At 37.4% G+C, this 24,174-nt stretch overlaps 1 protein-coding gene across 1 annotated transcript in view; it reads right to left on the reverse strand.

Moving 5' to 3' along the window:
* Window positions 1-3,711: 3,711 nt before the first annotated feature.
* Window positions 3,712-24,174, reverse strand: part of KHDRBS3 (KH RNA binding domain containing, signal transduction associated 3) — a gene marked incomplete in the record, with an annotated part of 77,253 nt that continues 56,790 nt past the window's right edge. The window contains 4 exon segments of the mRNA XM_072410632.1: window positions 3,712-4,347; window positions 6,973-7,031; window positions 11,766-11,848; window positions 20,679-20,865. Coding sequence (XP_072266733.1) covers window positions 4,256-4,347; window positions 6,973-7,031; window positions 11,766-11,848; window positions 20,679-20,865 — 421 coding nt within the window.

The raw sequence follows: 24,174 nt of genomic DNA on the forward strand, positions 1-24,174 counted from the left end.
ACTCTATACACACTGCAGTAAATTACCTGGAATAAATGAAAGAGACGAATGTATAAATTTAAAGATCTCACGGTGGCCATGAACAGGCCTGCAATGACCTGCCTTTTTAATGACATTTCACCTTGAATGGGCAAAATGAAATATTGTCTTGAAAGAACCCTTCCCCACCTACTGATATCTCTGTATTACCCTTTCTGTTCTGTTACTCTATCAGAGCCGGCATTCCAAATCCTGAGACTTTGAAGGACAATCTCCCTGTTCAGGACTGTGCATTGCCCACCTTTAGCAGAACTAAAGTTCCACTTTCAGAATCTGCAATGGGGTAGGGAATTACAGAAATAGGCAGGCAATAAAACATACTTATCGGCCCGTGTGCTCCCCTCAACTGTCATCATCCTGGTCTGGCCAATCAAGATGGCTAACAGGGAAAATGAAGATGTTGGTGTCCTGGGACAAAACCAGGGCAAGTGCATTCAAAAAAAATTGCAGTCAGGCAGGTAAAGTTTTTTTATTGCAGAAAGGACATCACCTGCAAAAAAGGAACTGTCTACTAACAATGGGTTTAGTTCTATCGCTGCATCCTGTAAGGAAAGTGAGTAACTTGGTCTCCAATATACCAGATATTTTAAGGGGTTCTGATGGAGTGATGGCAGAGCGTTAAATTTTGGCCCTGATTTATTAAAGCTATCCAAGGCTGGAGAAGATACACTTTCATCAGTGATCCTGCATGATCTAGCAAACCTGGAATGGATCTGGTCCAGGATGGCAAACATTTGCTAACAATAAGCACATGACTCTGAAGAAATTAATTCCAGGTTTTTTGAATCACCCAGGTTCATTGATGAAAGTCTATCTTCTCCAGCCTTGGAGAGCTTTATTAAATCAGGCTCATTGTATCGGCAGGTGAGGGGATATTTATTACAAGAGTATCTGTCATGACTTAATGAACAAAGTCTCATTAGGTTTACATGCTATACCAAGCCCTCTGAACCAGCCTGTCCCTTGGCCAGGTCATGTAAGACACAAGAATGGTGCAAATGATAGACAGATGTCCCCACAATTTAATTTTACAAAATATACAATGACTTTTAAACATCAACAATTTGAAAACTGACTAAATTGAGAACAGATTTAAATCTTGTGTGTGAGCTGGGGAATCAATTCTCCCTGCTGCCTTCTCTATCAAAAATTCCAACTTTTTTTATCCGCTTAAGCTATTACAAAAACTGTTTTTTTGCAACGTTTTCCTGACTAACTATTCATAAGTCTAAATCTTTCACAATTCTTAGACATACTCAATTGACACTGTGCGTGTAACTCTAACCTAATTTAAAAAGGAAGCCTTTTACTTCTTGAACACAAAATACTTATTTGGTATATTTGTAGGAATATAGATGATGTGAAGGCAACAGCAAAACAAGAAAAATTTGCCAGTGTGACTTGGTATGGGGTGTGATTTTAGGAAATGTTTAAGTGTAAGAGCAATAAGACAACTGTAAACTTGGCTGATTCATGGAGTTAGTCCTTGGACCCCATTTTAGGAAGAAGTTTAATTTTACCAATTTAAAAGCATTTAGAATTCCATTGGTGGGATTTGTCAATGCTTTTAAACATTATGACATTGTTAAGTCAATAAAAAAGTATGTAAGTAAAAGTTATGTTATGTTACTCAAAAACAGAAAAACTGCCAATATATTTGGGGGGTGAGGGAGGTGTAATGGATTAGAGAAGCAGATACAACAAAGCAATAAATGGGGCAAAATTGTGCAGAATAACGTTAATAATGGAGAAGATAGACTAGATCTGGTATGGAATTATCCAAAAATAGAATGAGGGCATTTGGAAATGGATGAAGATTATGAGATTTAGGATAAAGAAGATAAACTATTGTAGAAGAAACTGAGTGATCCAGCAAACCTAGAATGAATCTAGCCTCAGATAGGAAACATTTGCCAACTAATAGCAAATGATTTTAAGAAATCCATTTAGGATTTGCTGGATCACCCAGGTTCTTCCACGATAGTCTCTCTTCTCCAGTCTTGAAGAGTTTTAGTAAATCAGGTTCATAATCTAAATTCATCACCAACTAATACTTTTTACTTGGGATGCAGATGGCTCCAAATTAGGAGACAGGTGGGCATGGGTGCAGATTTCCATGCCCACCTCTAGTGCCTAGGCAACAGAAGCACAGGTAAGAAGACATAATCAACCTTTTGAGATAGCAGCAACAAAATATTTAAGGGACTTTCAAGGCAGTAAATAATTACATTGAACCACTTAATTAAATCAATTAAGTCTTTGAATGTAATTATTTACTGCCTTGAAAGTCCCTTAAATGATTGTGTTGTTGCTATTGTAGATATTTTTGGTACGTGTCAGATTTGTTTCCTAGCAATGATTTGATGAAATCCTTTCGAGATAGCCTTGGCCCATTTCTTTCAGAAGATTTTTGGAAATCCAAAACACCAAAAATAAAAATTAGAATTCTCTTTAAGCTACCAGAATGCATAAGAGTTAATGTGAATGTAATGTCAATTGCAATTATTATTATTATTATTAATATTAATAATAAACAATATTTATAAAGTGCCAACATATAACCTTAGCATGGTACATTAAATAGGGGTTGACCCAGGAGGAGAGGACCCTGGCCGAAACTATACTAGGAGTCATTTTTTAAAATATTTGTCAATTATTGACAGCTTTTATGAAAAATACACACTTACCAAAAATGTAAAATGTTCCTTGTTTTCAGTCCTGTTCTTCAGCAAGCGTTTTACTCACTTCCTGGCGAGAAAAGACATTGATTACAAAACACATTAATATCATAACACACATTAATGAAAACAGTAACAAAAAAAAAAAAGAATTCAAAAAATAAAAGGACAATACAAAATTAAAAACGTTAGCTGATAACTTTAAATTCTGTCGATTACTGAGGTTTAGGATCAAAAGCACTGTCAAACAACTAGTTATGAAATTTTACAGATTATTTATTTAAACACCGAGCCTTTTTAGGTGATTAATGAAAAAATTAAGGTTTAAAATGAGAATTTAGGGGCCCTAAATTAAAAAAAAAAAAAAAATGAAAATAATTAAAAAATAATATAAAAAAAGTAACTGATTTGAATTCCACCTGCTTTTTATCTGTTATATATTAAAGAAATTAACGAATATTAAAGTTTTATTTGATTTATTTACCTTTGCAAATGAAGATCATTTTAAGGGATACGCATCCTCTGCCACGGATGAAAGCGACCTCAATTAGTCAAGTCAGAGAGTCTTTTAAGCTTTGTGCTATTTGTTCCCATCATGGTTCGAAGTTCTCATTTAGGAACCAAAATTCTTTTAAATTCCAAAGTTGCACTAGTGAAAAAATGCTCAACAAAATCAAAACTAGTCACATTTTTTCCAGAAAACTCAGACTCTAATTTAAAACCATTTTATATACATTATTTTTTTGGTTGTTTGCATTGTTTTAATGTGGCAGTTAAGCAAATCCATACCATTGGAGCTCTTTAGACATCATTTAAATCCTACCATCGTATAATCAAAGTAGATTTAGTTTTTATACCAGATTTTAAGACAAACCATGCAGCGTTTGTCAACCCTTTATAGATATCAGCGTTAGATTTGTTTTTTTTTTTTCTGTTTACCGCTATTTAGATATATTTTTAGGAACAATTCATAAAATTACTATTTCACACACACTTTTTTTTTCTTTCAAAAGTTTATTAGTATTAAGCAACAGTAAATTTTGCTCAACACTACAGTACATTTCAAGACTTATTACAAAAAGATACGACATTATTTGCAATTGTGATTTTTTTTTTGTTTTTTGTCATTTATGCAGATTTACAAGAGAAAAGTAACAAACTGTTAAAATAAAGCTGAACGAATTATTGTTTCTCAGGAAAACCCTTTAAAATAAAATAAAAGGTTACGCTTATATTAAAGAATGGATTAACATGTTTAGTCAATCTAACTGGTTTAACACTAGTTAATAGTTAATTCATCCTTTTGACCACCTATTTTGCAAATACAGACTAGATAACAAGGTTGGTTTACAATGTTTTTGTTCATTTGTTTTTTTTTTTTTTTGTCAATGATAAAAAGAAAAATAAATGGTTTAGTTTCAGTCCATCCATTCAGGTTTAGAACGGTTTTAATAAAAAGGGAATGAGCTTTCGTAGAAAAAATTACTTTGAACAGTAAACAGGGCTGGAGAAGGTTTAATTCACGTCAGACTGTACAATCAGTATCTTGCATATGGTTGTTCTCTGTAGGCTCCTTTTGTGGCTCTTGAAGAAACGGCTTTATGTCTGTTGTTTGCCCAATCTTCTTGCCCTGGTGAATACAATTCATCGTTTTACCGATTATAGAATTTAATTCTTTACCAAATAAACACTATTAGGTTTTTTTTAACAAAACAAAAACATCCCCCATGTGCAAAATAGATCATTAAAAGTTCAAGTAAGCCATATAACTTAGATTGTGGATATTAGAAATTCAGACAATGAGCATGATTTATTAAAGCTCTCCAAGGCTGGAGATCAGTTTTCTATCCAGGTTTGCCGGATCACCCAGCTTCACTGATGAAAGTGTATTCTCTCCAGTCTTGGAGAGCTTCAATAAATCAGGCCCACTGCGATCAATTTACAAGCATGTTTGAGGTGTAGAATGATGAGGACCAACCTTTACTAAACTTTGGACCTAACAAGTTATTTTATTTGGCAAAACCGAACATTTTTGAACTAAAGAAATGTAGTTGAGAATTACTTGCAATCCCAATAATTCATCTTAAAAAAATTCCACCATGAAAAAACTTTTGTGTTCAATTATGGGGAAAATTCTGGGTTACCCCAAAGGGGAGTCATAGGGGTGTAAGGAGAGCCTGCTGCAGTAATAATTTTTGTAAAAGGTAATTCAAAGAACCATTGCTTAAAATTACACTATTTCCAACAACTGCTGTATCCAAAGGTGCCTCATATTTAAGCTATGGGGTTTCCTGGTACAGTTGAGGGATAGCCCAACACTTCCAGACTTTCTTGCCATTTTATTGGCTATTAGATATACCAATTATTATATTAGATCAATAGGAAGCTTGGTGGCAGCTCTTGACACTACTGCTATACTTTTCCATTTGCATGAATATACAATGCAGGCTTCTGAGTCTACATTGTGCAGGAAATGACAGAGGCAACGTTAAGTATCTGTATTTAGTTGATATCAAGTTTGTGACAAGATTTAGATTGACAGGTTGACTTAATAAGTCACAAAAAAGCTGAAAGTCAAAGTCAATAGAAGGGATAAGAGACCAAACACTAACATAATGATGATGATCATGATGATCCATGGGATGCACAGGAAATAATCTCAGGTCCTAAGTAAGACAGGAAACTGGACATACTGAACTTTCTTGAACATAATTGAGAATAATTTGCATTCACAGATTTGCAAACTTCAGTTCAGAAAGTTCAGCCAGCCATTATTGTAGGTCAACATTTACATTATTCAGGCATACAACTGCTTGCATTAAAACCTCCCACTGTATGCTCATACTTTCTTTCTACCTCTGTTGAATTTATTAAAATCTAAATCTCAATCTACTTTGGTCTTGAGATTTAACATGGGGCCCATGGATAAGAGAGGCCCATGAGTAAGAAAAGGGTGGAACCTCTATTGGGTTTATTGTGCTGTGTGCAGACGGGACAGGTTCACCCTGACTTTCTGTCACATTGAATGTTGTCCATATAACAAAAGGTTATGGCAGTTTCGTAGACCTTCCCTGGTTAGGATGACTTAAATTTTTATTTGGTGACTTCACACTACTCATCATGATCCATATAAGGTTTAATGAACCCTAAGGTTGGACATACAAGCTGATGTCTCATTGATAATGACAGAATACTTGGACACTGCCAGCCTCCATTGACCTGACATTGCCCATAAAATCTTCATCAACTATAGTTGTTTAACTTTATATTGAATGGTGAAATTATTCTAGAGTACCAGATTATGGTCTTGATGCTGCATTTTTAGTCTTATCTATTCATTACTCCAAAAGATGGCCTCCAAAAGATCTATTCATTCAGGTTCCAAAAGATCGCCTTTCCATCCAGCAATGGTACATAGTAGCTGAGACTTACTACAAGAATATCAGCTAGTACGCCTATTTTTTCAGTCTTATATAAAGAAAGTCTTTGCTCGATGGATTAGCCATTTGTTGACATTAATTAGTAATTGGTCTGACCTGGAAAATATTTATCTGCATACATCAATATGATTAGGCACCATAAAGGCAGTTTGGGTGGATGCCAAATGGCTGTATTATCCAAAGTACAATGGGAACTATTGAATGGGATCCTTATACATATACCAAAGCTGTCCTTAATGGGTATTTTTTTATGTTGGCCAAACTAAATAGATCACTATTAGAAGGAACAGTGTTGAGAAATACACATGCCTGCTTGTAATAGGTGGTTTTAATTAACTCGAAATTTACTTATAAGTGAGCTATCTCTAATTATGTTCAATACCCAGTTTTGCTTTTTTTCCCAGTATAAATGCATTACTTTTAAAGGTTTTAAACATAAGCAGAATTTTTGTCTACATCCTATATAATCATTTTTTTATATTTCTAATCTTTGATGGGTAAAGGCAAGCCTGCGATAATTTTTTTGCTCCCTTCTTTTATGAAACAAATGCCCTAGTTACTTGATAGATAAAGAATAATTACAAGCCTATTCACAGCTTGCAGTCAGCTAAACTGCACAAAAGCAATGCAAAATTGCTATGCTGTTAGAAATGAAAAAGGTAAATTATAGCGGGTGTATGCTTTAATCACATATATGTAATAGTCTGTAGACCTATGCTGCTGAGTGGCCTGATATATCCTCTAACATACCATTTCAGGGTAAAATGATTAGCTGACAGCTATTTAAATTATACAATAAATAATAAAAAACTCACCGTATGAGTCATAGGATTCCTCATCAATTCCATGTCCGTATTCATAATAATCTGCCGTGCTGCAAGGAAGGAAGATGGCATTCAGGTTTGGTCATGTCAGTAAGATGACATGTTATTAGTGTATGCAGCATTTGTTATTCTAGACAGACAAACAAAATAGTACAAAGGCAACAAAGTAAACTTCTACAACCATCTGGCATATACACTATAGGGCCAAAAATGTTTGGACACCTAACAACCAAACCTACTATATTCTGTTGTCACTGATACTACAGCATGCAAAGCCTTTTTTATATGTTGACCTTGCGGGGACAGGTGGAGGAAAGTTCTTTTGTGTTCCAGCAAGACAGTGCCCCTGTTCACAAAGCCATCTCCACTAAGATATGGTTTTATAAGAAGAGTGAAGGCTGTTATAGCTTTTAATAGGTAAAGGGTGTGATATGTATAAAATGGGGTTTCGAATGAGCATACTCCATAGTTTTGGAATAGGATGTCTAAAAAGTTCAGACGTGTAAAGCTCAGGTGTCCACAAACTATTTGATGTATACTGTATCACATGACTTTACTTCCAGCTCACAATCTGAACTTGGATGTTATTTTTCCCTCTTACTATTTGTAAATGTTTTAGTTAAAAATTGTCAAGAGATTAAAATGAGCTTCAACACAGTAAAGGTGGACCAAAACAAAAAGCGTAGCAAAACCTGTCCCCTGTCAGCATGCTGAAGATAAAGTAAGATCTGGGCCAAGTGGATGGCAGAGGAACAAAGTCCAAAAGGGGTCTGCATGACTGTGTACACTGGGGACAAAGACAGTTAAGGGTTAAGTAAAAGAAAAAGGGGAGTTGAGAGGGGAGGAATGGTGAGCGAGTGGTGGAGAAATAGAGGGCAAAGAGAAGGAAGTGCTGGTGGTTGCAGAGGAGGGAATTGAGTTCCATTCCAGATTTGTACAGTGTGGAAATGGGACGCCAAGTTCTTCATCTGCCCACCAACCCTGGGAAGTCATGAAAAGGGAAGGAATGTGTTTGGCAATTGGGATCCTCGAGGGCAGTTCTTTGGTGTGGTTGACGACTCATCTATGGTGTGGGATCTCCAGCAGTGAAAAAGTAAACGGAAGTGTGTAGCAAAGGGTCTGCAAGATCCATATACATTCCCGAGGTGGTGAAATGCGGATAGAAGCAATAATATCAAGCTGGTGACAGACCCAGTGCAATGGGTGTAGCTGGTACCTTCAAGGATTTCAAACATCATTTGAAGTAGGTATACCAGAGGTTATTGTTACTAGTGTCACCTAGTAGTGAAATATAGGATGTTCATAAAAGAGTTATTTGATAAGTTTTACAATAAAGTTATTTTGGTAAAACAAACAACTGCTGAAGCCAGTTGACCAACACATGGTGCTGTTTTGTCTTACTGGGAAAAATAGGGGATAAGGTGGGGCTTAGGCAGCTGGGGTTGATTCGGAGCAAGTATCTGGGCAGATTTGTGAGTGAGCAGAGTGGTCTCTCTTTGTGGGGAAGAGGTCCAAAACATCCCCTGCCACGTCTAAGCAACAGCTCTCCAATCAGAATGGAGCATTAGACTGGCTGATTGCACTGCAGGGGGCAAGCTTGACCTCGGCTGGAGGATCCTTCCATGGAGCATACTGGTAGGGGACAGGCTTTTATAGAATGTGACTTCCTTCTAAAGACAACAAACTCTTAAGACCTCTAACCTCATTTTGTCTGGATGTACCTAGAATGTATTATGGTGATTTAAACTAAATGTTAAAAAACAAAAAGCTAATTAATTAATTGTAAAAATGATAAAAACGTCTTTATTTAGGACGGGTTTCACTTGTATCCTTTAAATATGCCAGGTCATCAGTTAGATTAATAACATGACCATAACAGTGTCATATTTTAGGGAAGGAATATGGCATCATAACATTCTAGACTCTTTAGAAATACCAAAAGGCATAAATCATTATCACAGAGATGATCTGAGCAACTGCTGGCCCATTTCGTTGCGTACAACCTCGTAACACATAACCTACATCTGCTTACAGGACTTCAGCCTTGACAGGTTAACATGGCAGCATCTGTCATGCCTTAGAATGGCCCATTATAAGTGTCTCTGTAGCCATTTCACTGCTATTAAGCAGATGGCGATGCTAAATCCAAATGATGTACTGCAGCTTTCCAATGGGCCTCATTTTTTCATAGTGATTTTTCAAGCCATTCGGCATAAATCTTCCAGAGAACATAAACAGATTAATAGACAAACATTTCTGTTGCGCTATATCAGTCCATACGGTCTGAGTAAATGAGATGTGTATGAGAAGATGACCGTATGGCGAACTTTGTGGAAAATGTCTAGAACGGAGAATGATTTACAGCATCTCAAAATCTGTAATTCTGAATTGTTTTACAAAATATGAAAGCTGCTTAAAGTCATCTGGTCTAAAAAAGGTTTTATGGCAAAAGCAAATTTAAAGTGCTGCCAACAATGAGTCTCTAATTTATTAGTCTTTAAATTAACCCTCGTGCCCCTATGGAGGCTCTGAAGCAAAAACAAAAAGAGGTAAGAAGTAAAAACCTCCATCACGATATTTTAAGTTGCTGTCTGTGTACTCTTGGGGAGATTACACTTTATTTCCTTTTCCATAAATACAACAATATATTAGAAGATGTCTCTTAAACTAAGGAAGAATTCTCTTAGGATAAGGTAAGATATTGGAAGATTTAGCCCTATCTCTGGTGACAACTGTAGCAGGAATGGGGAGGCTTTTTAAATATTCCACTGGTGAGACACCTAAGAGTTAATCTTTTTAGCAATTCAAATGCAAAAACATGGAATACTGACTACATGTATTGTGGGTGTACAGGTGGATTTGTGTAAGCTGTCTGTGCCCTTGTGATCATCTTGTGTCTTCCTTCCTATACTTGTTTGGGTCGGAATGACCTGATAAGAAGAAAGTTGTGGCTGTTATGCCCTGATGGGTCATGGGAAAGAAAGCAGCTGGTAATATACAAAATATATTCTCATACTAACAACTGCAAATTTTTTCACAAATATAATGTAACAAGGAGGTTTAGTCAAAATGAGCTAGCAATGCCTATATAAAGAGATTTTATTGGTTAAGATCAGTGTATAATTGTTAACTCCAGATATCATAGAAAAGAGTGCTGACGCTGACATTTTCTGGATAAGATAACGAAATGCCAGCGTCTTCCTGCCTAACTCTTTTCAGTTAGATGATATAAAAATTGGCACTGCCTGGGGGTATACAGAGTCATGTGATCTTGCTGATTGAACTGTATTTGTTTCGGACCATTCTACACATCCAATAAAGTTAAGTACTAACTTTTAATTAAGCAGTGCTCGAGTGTTTTGTGTTGCTCTTTAACTTTTCCTGACACTTGTAGTTCCACAAATACTTCCACCTTGTTATAACCATAATGAAGATTTTGCTGTACTAACATTTTTTGTCTCAGTTACAGCAGTCATGAATAGTAGAGGGGTGAATTTCTCCAACAGAGAAACACTGAAACGGGGTATAATCCTTCCCCACGCAAATAAATTAAGCACCTAGGAGGGGACTACAAAAGGACTGATTTGATGTCATCATAGCTACTTGCAGGAATGAACAGAAACTATTTCATTTTAGCACTTCAACAATATTTTAGATCAGGTTTGGAGCACTTAGGTCAATGTGTAAATTAAACCTATTACTAATGAAAATATGGCAATTGTTAAGATTTGTGTATGCAAAACTTTGCAATCAGTTACACAAGATTATGTGACCAGCGGGGACCAAAAGGAAGTAAAATTCTGATAATTTCTACTCATGACAAAGGATTTACAAAGATATTATGAGTTAGCTAAAACAAGAGCTCAGCAAACTCTGCCTCAGTTACATAGTTACATAATAGGTGAGGTTGAAAAAAGACTAAAGTCCATCAAGTTCAACCCCTATAAATAGTGGAAATAAACATAACCCAGATAAAAAACCATATGGACACAGTTGGTACAGAGGAAGGCAAAAAACAATTATCATTTTATAGTTTATAAAAACTCCCGCCTGGACTGAACAGACAAGCTGGAAAGGGGATAAATCTTTCTGACATTAAGCACTGGGATCTGTAAAGCTGGTCGTGTTCTCCAGATAGTCTTAAATGAGAGTATTTATTCAGAATTAACAAAGGTTTAATTTACATATACCTGAGTATCAATAGTATAGCAAGGCCCCTTTTAAACTTGAAGTGGTAAACTGCCTGGTTGGCCACTCCAAAGCGATTATAAACGGCTGCTGTAGGCCCCGGAGCAGCAAACCACACCAAAAGTAAACTTTTGGTGCTTCTTGAACTGCTCCATAATCTACCACTTGCAAAAATTGGTTTTCAATTGCCCCTATTCACTTGAATTAGGTACTAGGTAAGCCCTGAAGCTGCAGGAGAGAAGCCCTCTTCTATTTTACTATACAAAGGGTCAAAAACAAAACACAATTAACCATCCTAAATCAAAACATAAGCTCTTTTCTCACTCTATCACCTGCATTCTGCCTTGCCTCTCCTGGCTAAAACCGCTTTAATAGAAAAGCAATCAGAAAAAAAAGACGATTCTGTTTTCTTAAGGTGAAAAATTTGTTGCTTCAATGAACGCCACACTTTAATTGCCAATATATGTCCCCAGAGCACCTGGCCTATAAGGAGAAGTGCACAGGAAGCAGCTTTGACTCTGCTCTCATTACGCTAATGAACCTGTGCGCAAGCAATGAAATAGTTATAATAAGGTCAGCCGGCAGACGCATCTTACCTCTGTGCTTGAGAAGTGTAGTTGTTATCATAAGATTCATAACTTTGTTCGTCGTACGCTGTTCCATAGCCATCATCATAATCCTGAAATAGGAAAATTACATTTAATATAATAAAGCTTTAAAGTTCATGACCAGGCAGAAAATTATTTTTGCTTTCTGTATGCATGTTTACAGCTTGATCATCACAGTTATGTAAATTGTAAAAATGCATTATTTGTATTCTTTACATCATATATACTTTTCCTCATCTGAACTGCCAGTGTTTCTCAGTTGACTCCTTAAGAGGGTTGTCAACATTTCCACATTGCTGTTCAAGTTCCAGTAGAGTTGTTATCCTTTCCTTGTGGAGTGCAGGTTAAATGACCATGTGAAAGGTACTGATAAAGGATATGTTGACGTATTGTATGTATATCAATGTGGTGTTTTACATTCAGTATACTGGCCTAAATATAACTTGATACAAAAATAATAATGAGACCCATAGGCTATGTACACACGTCAGAAGTAACAGAGAGAGAGCACATCGGGGTGCCACTCTGTCATTCTCCCCCCACTCCATAGAGCAGAATTGCGTCATATGTACAACGCTTGTTCAGTCTTTTATCACTGGAAAGGATTGTGAAAGACCTTTTGCAACGATTTTCAAAAGGAAAGACCTTTTGCAATTATTGAACATGTATACGTAGCCATAGCCAGATTTGGGTCCAAATGAAGGAATGTTTTTTTGGGGGGGTTGTTACCAACAACAACAAGGTTACAAACAACCCCCTAAAAACCCATTACTTTATTTAGACCAAGGTCTTGCTATGGATCTGTTATTTTTATATCAAGTTAAATTTATGTCCTAAATGCTGTAAAACTGCTGTGGTAACAAGATAATCATTTTTTCTTTCTAGCTGTTACCTTCAAATTCTCCCAGACGAATCCCTAAAAAAATTTCAGGTCTTGGGGAACCCCTAAAACCAATGCTTTGGGTGTCAGTGGGGAAAAAGCTGCATACATTAGAGGTCAGTTGAAAGAATGTTCTTCTTACAGTGGCGGTCTAAATGGCATTCATAAAGTCAGCTAGAATGATTTCTGGAGTCACGCTTCTGGCTCTGCCAAGTTGTGTTGGCTCAAGAACTATGTAAGAACCAATGAATGGAAGGTCAGATAACAACGGGAAACCCCGCCAATGTCTAGGGGAAACCTGGTCGGGAATGGCTGCACTGTACTGTCACAAAATTGCAAGCCTTAAAAAAGTGACTTCTTTAGGCATCTTTGTACTGTAGGAGAACCTACAATAAGACGGTTAGCAAAGGAATCCATGTCATATAATTAGGATTTTGGGAACTTCCTTTTTAGAGATGGAAAGGGTGATCATACAGGCTTTATCTCACCTCCACGGCCCAATATGTTTCTCACTACTAGGGAGGGAAGACAGTGGCTTAGAGGTTAGCACTCTGGCCTTTGCAGCTCTAGGTCCCAGGTTCAACCTGCATGAAGTTTGCAGGTTCTCCCTGTGTTTCTGTGGGTTTGCTCTGGGTACTCTTGATTCCTTCACATCCCAAAAAACATGCAGTTAGGATAATTGGCTTTACCCCAACATTTGACCTTGTACTTTGTAAAGCCCTGTGTAATATGTAGGCGCAATATAAAAATAATAAAACTGTCAGAAGTGTCTGATGTCATGTGTTGTATGTATATATATATGTATATGTATATATATATATATATACATATACAATCTGCTTAGGAATGATGCCATAGTCACATCACACTTGGACTTCCTTTAGCAGATTTCCTTTATTCTTAGAAAGGCAACTCCTACCTACAACCTGCTGTCTATAAACATTTTAAAAGAGCTATATCTGAATCTAAATAGTTTTTAACACATGTAGGTGCCAAAAAATTTAGTGGACGATCCCAAAGCCTATTAGGATGTAAGAGAAGGCCAGTGTGATGTAAAAGATGGATGAGCTATTGGGGTTGGAATAGAGAATAATATAGAAGGAACGTTATATAATCTATTATGATATCAGCAATGAATGAAGTGAAATTTCAAGAGCAATAGAGAAGGTAGGTAAGGCTAATACTGTACACACAAGAGCATACAATGCAGCAGAGTTAAAAAAAAAGGATTAGAGAAGACGAAGAGCTTACTATCGAGCAGGGTGAAGGGGGAGATAGAAGTGGTTAAGAGCTTTCACAACAATGATTTCTATACAAATATCAATGTACCATAATAGATACCATCACTTCAGATGACCTTTCGCTTGAAAAGGATGGCTTAATATGACTATGGTAGGGACATTATATTGTGAGACCTTTGAGGGACAGTTAGTGACATGACTATGGATTTTGTACAGCACTGCGTTATTTGATGGCACTATATAAATACTTTGTAATAATAATAATTAATTATAATACACAACAATGAGATAACCAAAAGGGAACACGTGGACTTTAAAAGAAAGGAAATACTGCTACTATAAAAACCGAAACACACAGCTAAATCACCAACTATCTGATTATTTTGAATTGTCTAGAATGAATGGAACACACAGACTGGAGAAGGTATCCTTCAAATCTGACACGCATGGATCAGTTTGCTCAGGAAGAAGAGACCAAACTACTTGACAGGTGTAGAATTTATAATGAGAGCTACAGGGATGGCTTGTTTGCAGCAACTGCCTGTGCAAGGTTTTTAAAAATAATCCACTAAATCTAAACTCTAAAGCAAAATCTGATTACAGGCAGTCCCCGGGTTATGAATAGAGGTTTTGTAGGTTTGTCCTTAAGTTGAATTTGTATGTAAGTTGGAACAGGTACACTTTTTTTTTAATAAATCCAATTTGGACAGATGTTTCTCTTAACATATTCATTTTTTACCTTTCTTTACATAACTTTCTGTATATGCCTAAACAGCAGTACAACCTTAAATAATCTTGGTAGAAGATGATGGGCTTGTTGGGGAAGATGGGATTGTGGGAAGATGGATGATTGTGGGATTGGGGAAGATGGATGATGTTGGGGAAGATGAGATTGCTAAAGGATGGGAGTTTGCACAGAGCTTTCCTTTTTCTCATCATAAATAGCTCTGTAGCATCTCAGGCCTTTTTGGTGAACCTCTCTGAATCAGGATTTTGCCCCTCTAACTTTGCTATTTCTGCTTCAATAAGTATGATGTATGGTAAAAGTAGTCCCCGGGTTACATATGAGGGACTGCAGGGTTGTCCTTAAGTTGAATTTGAATGTAAGACGGAACAGGTACATTATTAAAATAAATGCAATTAGGACAGATGTTTGTCTCAACATGATATTAGGCAGTGTGGTGTCAGTTACTGTATAAAATCCTCACTGTGAGCTAATCACAAACAAAGCAAAAAAAAAAAAAAAAAAAACTTCCGTATGGAGCCTAAACATTTATTAACTTCTGGAGCAAGATGTGCTTTGATATGCAAAAAGAAACAACTGCGGAGTTTGTCTTGGTCATTAAAGAGTAACAAGAGGCTGCAGAAAGAGCTCAGTCCTTAAGATCACCCACAACCTCAGCTTTGTTTAGCAAAAGACTTTTTCTGCAAGTCATGCAAACCGCTCCCCTCCCACCTTCAAGCCTCTGTCCTGCACACAAGCGAGCAGAGAAGCCCGTTCGTATCTAGGAGGCGTCCGTATGGTGGATGTCCTTAACCCAGGGACTACCTGTACAGTGGTCTCTGTTACCCGTCATCAGCAGCACTTTTCCAGGAGCAGCAGATTTTCTGTAGAACACAGACTGTATAGGAAATAGGTACCCAGCTCAGGGATTTCTTTACTGTACAGCCTCTGTTTGTAAGTACGAATTGTATGCAAGTCAGATGTTTGTAACTCAAGGACTGCCTGTATTTAATGAATAGATTAAACGATGGGTACCGCTGAATTTTATCAAATTAAAAAGTGACAATTTTGGGTTTATCAAGTTTTAAAGTGACAATTTTGGGTTTATTTTTTCGCCAATAAATTGGTCTGTTTGGATATTTGCTCACAAATTAGCTTATTTTAATTTGCTGAATGAGTTCAGTGAGGGGGTTGGGATGAACTCCAGCTCTATATTTCACTTTACACGCACTTGATATATTACATTTTACTCAAATCTTATATCTGAGACTATCTGTGTATAACGTAATTATGAATTCATTAAATGGAAGGAGAGCTACCCATGGCAAGTAAACAATCATGTAAGCTGATAATATTCACCTATTTTAGTCTGTAAATAGTGATTTGCCTGAGGCATGACAGAGGGCTATATTGAGAGATTGAAGCTTTCCAACCCTGCTATCAGGGAGCTGCAGAAAGGAGTAATGTGAGTGACAACAATCTAGATAAAAAACCACCATGATAATCATTTTAAATAAAATCAAAACTCACAACTGAATTGAATAAATAATGCTGGGACAATAAACGGGTATATAAATGTAAATACATTTAAATTGTATGTAACAATTAATAATAAAGGTCATTGTTATAAGCCCTCTTGGTTCTCCTTTGCCGAACTATAAAACACCCCAATATGGAAAGTGTGTGAGAGGAGACAATGCTCTGTAGTTCTGAAAAAGATAACTGGACAGGTCTGGCACCATTCTATGTTTTTTTCCAGCAAAGGTATATAGCAGAGAATAAAAACCTATAAAAGAGAAGTATGTATGCCAAAGGATTAGCAATTCTTTCCATGCAGTCCTGATCTATACATAGCTCCGACTCACAGTATAGCCCTGTTTTGGGGCAGGGGACACGTTTTTTCCCCTGATGCACTAATGTTACATCCCTTCCCTAGCCTGTAATTGGTAATTGAAAAACAAAAAAGGAGCATATTCACAAGCCTATCTCTCGGTCACTATGTTCACCCCTCACCGTGCTTCCGTATAGTACCTAAGGACTGCAGAACAACTGATTGGCTACTTGTGCTGCTTTTCCCACTCCCAGAATAAGCATTTAGAGAACTACAAGAGACTGAGACCAAGGTAAATTCAGATACTTAGGGTATGTTCAGACTGTTAAAACGCTCCTGAAAGCCAACTCTGCACAGCTAGGCTTCCTGGATCATTTTCAGGCAAAATAGGTTGCGGCTGCAAATGTCTGGACAAGCTTTTATAAGTGTTTGCAAGTCTAGGGAGATGTTTGGACAGCCAATGGACTATAGAAGCTACATCGAGCTTCTAAACAAATACAGGTAAAAGCTTTAAACCCGCACCCATTAATTTTCATTCAAATTATTTTTTTTTTACCAGGGTTTTGTAAGCGTTTGCAGGCTGTAAAAAGATGTTCAAAAGCCTGAAAAAATGGAGATGTGAACAGGCCCTTATAAAGCTGTGCTTTCATATATACAGTTAATGATATAACATAAAGAATACAGATATGAATTAATATATTTGAATGTGTATGGCTTTCAATGGAGTTTGGCTTTAAGGGGGTACAAATGAGGATGTGTGCATACATTGCAGCGATGAGTATAATGTTTTTTTTTAACCCAGGACTTAGTCTTTGATTGACAGCACCAGAATCAGGTATAGGCTAAAACCCCATTTACTAATAAGTCCCACTTCTTAGAGCCCCTAACACACATATATTATTAAGTGTTTTTTAAACCTAGATTTTCAGCAAATAGATACTAAATATGTCAAGCCTAAAATGTATATTTAATTCACATTCTATTATCCCTAGGGGGTAACATAATCAGTTTTGATAGAATAGTGCTAAATCTTTTCACTTTGTATTAAGGTTGATAATGCAACATAACACAGAAAAAATGACACAAAAAGAAGTATAAAAAAAAAATTGTCAAAACCAACAGGACAATGCACAATGCATTTACAAATATCTCACAAACTAAAAAGGTATGGACACAATAGCAGAAATCTAAACTAACATGGCATGGCAGATAAAGTTACCCATAAGAAGAAATAAAGACTTGCAGCCTAAGGTCAGGAAAACAAAAAACAAAAAACAAAAAGAAAGAACCTAATTGAGTCCACTAATGCTTCCCAAGAGGACTGGGACCACCAACCGGCACTTTTCAGTAACCACCCGGCTGTTTTTAGCCCTAAGGCTACTGAAGAGCTGGATCACAACACAGAGGCCACCACCCACTTACAGCTTCTTTAAAACTCAGCTAACAAAACTTTCTGGGTAAGATACTTAGTCCTAACTTGGGATGTTTGGAATTGGGGGGTCTCCCATTATAGTTCTTATTACATACCAAGAGGTATGGCGGAATCATTGATGCAATTCCTGTTTTGTGGCGGGAATAATTTGTATTGCTTGTAATAATTAAATGAAGTAAAGGAGAAAGAACTGATTGTTCTGGCAACTAATATAGTTTAATTATGGTATGTACACTATACATACTAGCATAGAGAGATAAACTGAGTATTATGGATTATACGTCTCCTTATCTTGACGTGTTTCGCCGTGTGTCTTCCTTAGGGGAGGGTGGAGACCCAATTAAATATCCAGAATATGAGTAAGCTAAAAGTCCTGAAGACTAGAAAGGTATGTTGGTGGAAAATTAGACTTGAGGGAAAGCTCTGGAATCCTTATGTAGGCCTGGGGTTAAGTAATTTGACTTCCGTAATGCTCTTATTTATTAAACAGTTACAGGGGTGCTTGCAGACGCTCCATAAACCCCTGAAACGCTTTAATGAACAAGATCAAGATTGTTTATGGCTAGCTAAGTTGAGTTCTGTATAGCCTAGTATGGCAAATTTACATACCATAAATAAACTATAAGAGTTGCAAGAAAAAACTGTTCTTTCTCCTTTAGCTCATTTAATTATTTAAACTTCTAAGGCTTGGCAACTAGTATAACATTAAGGTAAAAGTTTTTTGGGTCCATATAACCTGTTACTTTTATTACTTTCATTAATTTTCCATTCAAGCCTTTATGTGATAGTATGGTGCAGGTAACAGGTGGTCTTTATGGAGACATATGGGTTTTGCACAGTACAAATTGAGTACAATGAGCATTCTCTTTGCTTTCATTCTAGTGCTGGATGAATAGAGGGAAACGTGATCATTGGTTAATCACAAAAATCAAGTGACTTGGAGTGTGCCAACTGGCTGTTCTCCCGAGAGTTACGGAACTTGCTTACAATAGAACGGTGGGTTCTAAAGCTGTTATGTGATCAGTGGGCCATTATTCAAGGGGATAAAAGCACCAATTTATAACTAATTCTCAAACAGATAACTGCCATTGAAGTGCTGGTGGTAAAGTGGTTAAAGTGTATGTTAGGACACAAGATCAATTAGTTCTAGATCCAGCTTAGTTACTAAGTTACTCTTCAGGCTGACCTAGGCAATCCACCAAACCTGGAATGGATCTGGTCCAGGATTGAAAACATTTGCCAACTAAAAGCAAATTATATTTAAGAGTTCTGTTTGGGGTTTGTTGGATCACCCAGGTTCTTCCATGATAGACTTCTATCCCTATGGGTCTGATTTATTAAAGCTCCCCAAGGCTGGAGAGGATACACTTTCATCTGTGAAGCTGGGTGATCCAGCAAACCTGTAATTGATTTTTTCAAAGTCATTTGCTATTTGTTAGCAAATGTTTTCAATCCTGAACCTGATCCATTCCAGGCTTGCTGGATCACCCAGCTTCACTGATGAAAGTGTATCCTCTCTAGCCTTGTGGAGCTTTAATAAACCAGGCCCGATGTCTGAGCTGCACTGAAATTCCATGCAGTGTTGTCAGTTCTGCCAGATGGACTACAGAACTCCTATCTCCCCTCTTACCTACACATTCACCAATCTCTTTCCAAGCAAAACAATGCTGCAGCCTTGACGTTGTTCCTTGCTACAGGCTACAATACGAATCTAAAACTTTCTAGAAACACAATTGCAGTTTTAATTTAAGAGCAAAAGATGCTCAGTGTCTATTTGCTGTTCTTTTTTCTAGCTCCCAAAATCACAAAACACTACTTTGGCTTTTCTGCAGTTAATAAGTTGCTAAAGTAAAACACAAACCAGGTAAACGAAGATGTGAGATGAGCAACCTAAATTTCTCCAGTAACTGCAATGATTATTCACACTTCTTCTCACACAGACTGCTGTAAATCACACCTCAATATATTAATTCTGTGCAACATTTTCAGAATTTTGCAGAGGCTTTTAACTAGTTGAGGACCTGGGTTTAAAAGATAAGCTAAACAAAATGTCTATAAATTTGTCCTGGTACATGGAATTACAGAGGTCAGTGAGGGTTAATTTTTAAACTCGGAGTGATAAAACTGAACTCCAGCCAAACAGCTTGATATACATAACATCAGTGAGCTTTTTTTTACTTTTTGCTCATCTGGTTCTAAGATTTTTCCAAATTTGAAATGTCACACCTATATTTGGGAAGACAAAAAACTTGTCCTTTGTCTGCTGCAGTTAAATACCATTTACCATAGGTCTCCTCACTAGTCCCTGACTGTGAATAAACTTTTCAAAAATAGCCAGCAGACAAATCATACTATTGGCTAATTTTTTTGCACTCTCTTCTTATGTCCAATTTGAATACTTTTTGAAATTCATTGCAACTGATTGGCTCCTTGTTCTGCTTCTCCCTCCCCACCTATGAGTTGTAATGTGCAGAGGACTTTCTAAGACTGATACCAAGTCAAATATACCCTAACTATTCGATTTACACTCACACTGCCTGCATTAAAACAGAATGTATTAGGGAACACAGAGATACATTATTACTTGCGTCTTTTTTATCTGCCCAGAGTTTAAGTTTAAGAATTTGCCAATGCCTAAGTAAAGGTTTATATCTTAAATTATAATAGTGGCTGGAGCCATACAATTCATCAGTTCATAATGCTGGGTCGGCTGTCTATTTAGAATGACTTGTTTATACCACAGGTCTAAAATATAAAAATAAGTCAATGTCATGGCTTATCAATGATACTCACATATTCTCCATAGGTTTCCTGTGCTGGCGGTGGGGGTCGATAGCCAGCGGGAGGAGGCAGCCCTCTTGCTCTTGTGGCCAATATTCCCCGAGCCCTTACAGATGATACCCTCGAAGGAGTCACTCCTCTGGGAGCCGGTGCCCCTCTTGGTACTCCTGCTGAAGCAGGTGGAACTCCTCCACGGCTCCTGCAAGAGAAAAGACAGTTAAGATCTTTCAATGCATCTATGTGTTTTCCTGTTTCAATAAGTTTTAATAGTAATATATTGAAGCATCAATTACAAAGTCATTGACTAAATTGACAAAAGTTACAAATTAAATAACAAAGCCTTTAAGTTGGAATGTAAATTTTCAGTGTGGGTGGGTATGCAATGCAGATTTGTACAAGGTATTAGAAACAAAAGAATGAAAAAAGTTGAGACTGCTGCAGAGGGGAATTAGAACTTGTCCCGAGGAAGTTTAACCTGATTTTCCGTTGACTTACTCATTACCTAAACCTAAAGTCTATTCTATACATGAACTACCCCTCCAGTAAAACACTAGGCTTAGTTTTAAACTTTTCTTCTGTTAGTCTGGGGGCAAGCTCTTATGTTCTTGAAGATTCATTTCTAAATCCTATTCCCTTAATGTTTTTTAGGTCGTGCTTTCCTCATACATTTAGCATCATATAATTCCAATCTTCTTCCCTTCTCATCAAAATAAAACGTTTTTTTCAGCTTCCTATTTCTGCTTTTTTTTTCTCAGGTTAACACATGCATCTTTCAACTTTCTAATATATCTAAGTCACAAGTAAACCTAATGAAGGAGAATTGGATTTCAATGTGTTCCATGCGATTTGACATTGGCTGCAAAAAACCAGCAAGGGATGAGTGGCTCCTTAATACTTAGGACACAAAGAAGCGTCATGGGATATGCAACATAAAAGCAGTGGGTAAAATGAGGACAAGACTGAGCAAGTATGTCTACTCTGGATAGAAAAATACACCAATGGGAGGACACAAACATAGAATAATCACATGAGAAGGTCAGTTTAGAAGGTTTCAATCATGTCCCCCCCCCGAACGTAAGTAAAAGCATGAGCTCAACTGCCTGCAGTTTTTCTTTTCACTGTCCAGTTGCTGGCTAGGGAAAGAACAAGATCTGTAAATGTAACTTAAACCGGAACTAAACCCTGCTATACTGAGCTGTCCATGTTGCATTGCAGGGAGCCGCTGTCTTCTTCCTTCGTCTCTGCCTTGCGATCTTCAGCCATCTTGATTGGCTAAGGCCATGGTGATGTAACTCCCGCATGGGTGCATGGGAATTTATTTACTCCCAAGTGCAAAGGCAGCTAGGATTCCAGGTATCCTATCAACCAATGCTTTTTTGACTGTTCCACAGAGAAATCAATTTTTGCAATAATGCCTGCCTGATCGAACTTCTTTAAAAGCGGAATTTTAGTTCCCCTTTAGCTTTAGCAGTAAAAATGGGGTGACAATTCTGTGTAAACCTCAGGACAGAATTGTTAGAAATACATTTTTGAACAAGTAAAGCTTTTTTATTTATTAGCTGGATTAAATGATGTTTTATACTATCCTGGTGTGCAGGCTTATGATGCCTACAGTTCCTCTTAATATCTGGCAATCTCTGGAGAGATTCAGACACCTCCCTTGCATTTACACATGTGCAATGTTTTCTATATGGCATCAAAAATAGCTTTTTTGTAAACAGCTTTTTCTGAAAGTGGAAGGCTTGTTTTGATAGAGCACTATTCCAGAGGTCTCCATGGAATCAGTTCATTCCCACCCTTAAATGGTACATTTATTTGCTTGTTAGGTGTTTTGAGCGTGTGTGTGTTTCTGCAGCTTCTTATTTTTGTCTTAAAAATAACATAGCAGTGATGCAATTTCAATTGCTCTTTAAAGCCGCCCTCCAGCCTTCCCTTACCCAGTCTTGCACAGTTGTACTGGCTTTCCCCCTGTACTAAATTTCCTTACACTTCTTTCTCTGGACAATGTGAACTTTTTACAGTTGGAAGCCGCAGCAAGTCAGGTGGAGGCTGCCTTGTTTTCTGACTAATGGAAATTTAACATCATCTGGGCCATTTGTACCCTGACCCTGACCTGTCCCTTTCTTGAATTTCAATTCTTTGAATCACAGAGGCTCAGCATCGCATGTGCATGTTGGCTGGGGTGGTCTGCTTACAAATGAATACGAGTTTCAATTTATTTTGTACACAAAGTCCACAATTTTTGCTTCAGCATGAGCAAGCAACCTCCACGTATGTCATACTGGAAGAGGCACCAAGACAGGCTTTGATAACATCTAGCACCAGAGCTTACTCAGGGTGGATATATTTTCTATAGTTCAAATATTGAAAAAAAAGGATATGCAACATAAATATACAAAAGAATTTAGCATACAGTAACTGTACACACTTAAAGGATTAGTAAAGCAGCCAACTCTGATGTACTACATCATGCATTTGCTATCAAGGAAGCATATATTAAAAGTCACCTCACACACATACTTCTAGGGCCACATGGGTGTTGGTATTTAGCCAAGGGTGGTGTCATGTATAAAAGAGCACAAGAGAGACTAAGGCTGCATACACACTCTCAATTATTGTTGCTGGAAACTATATTTTATGATCGCTTCCAGTGACAAAAGATTGACAGATGCATGTGCTCTTATCATCTCTCATCTGGCCTACTGTACTCCTCTTTGGTATTCCACCAACATGATGACTCTCTCCTTTACAATCTATTTTTAATGCTGTAGCCAGGCTCATCCAACCTTCCCACCTATCTACCCACCTATCTACACCATACACAGCCTTCCCACCACTCCTCTTCCGCAGCCTCTCTTTGTAGTTCTCTTTTTTGGCTTCTATTTCACCTGAGAATCAAATTCAAGCCCCTGTGCTTTGCTTTCAAATCCCCCCACAGTTCTTGTCCCACTTACATTTCTGACCTAGTAGAAAAATAACCCCCTAGCCGCTCTCTTCGCTGCTCCAATGACTTACTAATGACTTCTTCACAAATAACCCCATCACACGCATGGGTCCAAGACTTTTCTAGAGCTGCCCCAAATCTCTGGAATGGTCTTCCATGCACTATTCCGCTTGCTCCTACTTTCGGCTCATTTAAAGTAGCACTTAAAACCCATCTTTTCACACTCACCTACCCGTCTTCTCCTGTCTCTTAAACCCTCACTACTTCTCACCACTACATATCCCCCTTCCTATTGTGTGATACTTCCCCCACCGCCTACATTGTAAGCTCTTCTGGGCAGGGTCCTCTCCTCCTCCCATGCCACTGTCTGTTTCTGTCTGCATTTCCAACCCCTATTTAATGTACAGCGCTGTGTAATATGTTGGGGCTATATACCGTATTTTTCGGCGTATAAGACGCTCCGGCATATAAGACGCACCTAATTTTAAAGGAGGAAAATCTAGAAAAAAAAGATTCTAAAAGATTATTCCCCTTCTGATCACCCTGTGCCAATTTATCCCCTTC

This window comes from Pyxicephalus adspersus, chromosome 5 (assembly GCF_032062135.1).
Source record: "Pyxicephalus adspersus chromosome 5, UCB_Pads_2.0, whole genome shotgun sequence".
Lineage (NCBI taxonomy): Eukaryota > Metazoa > Chordata > Amphibia > Anura > Pyxicephalidae > Pyxicephalus > Pyxicephalus adspersus.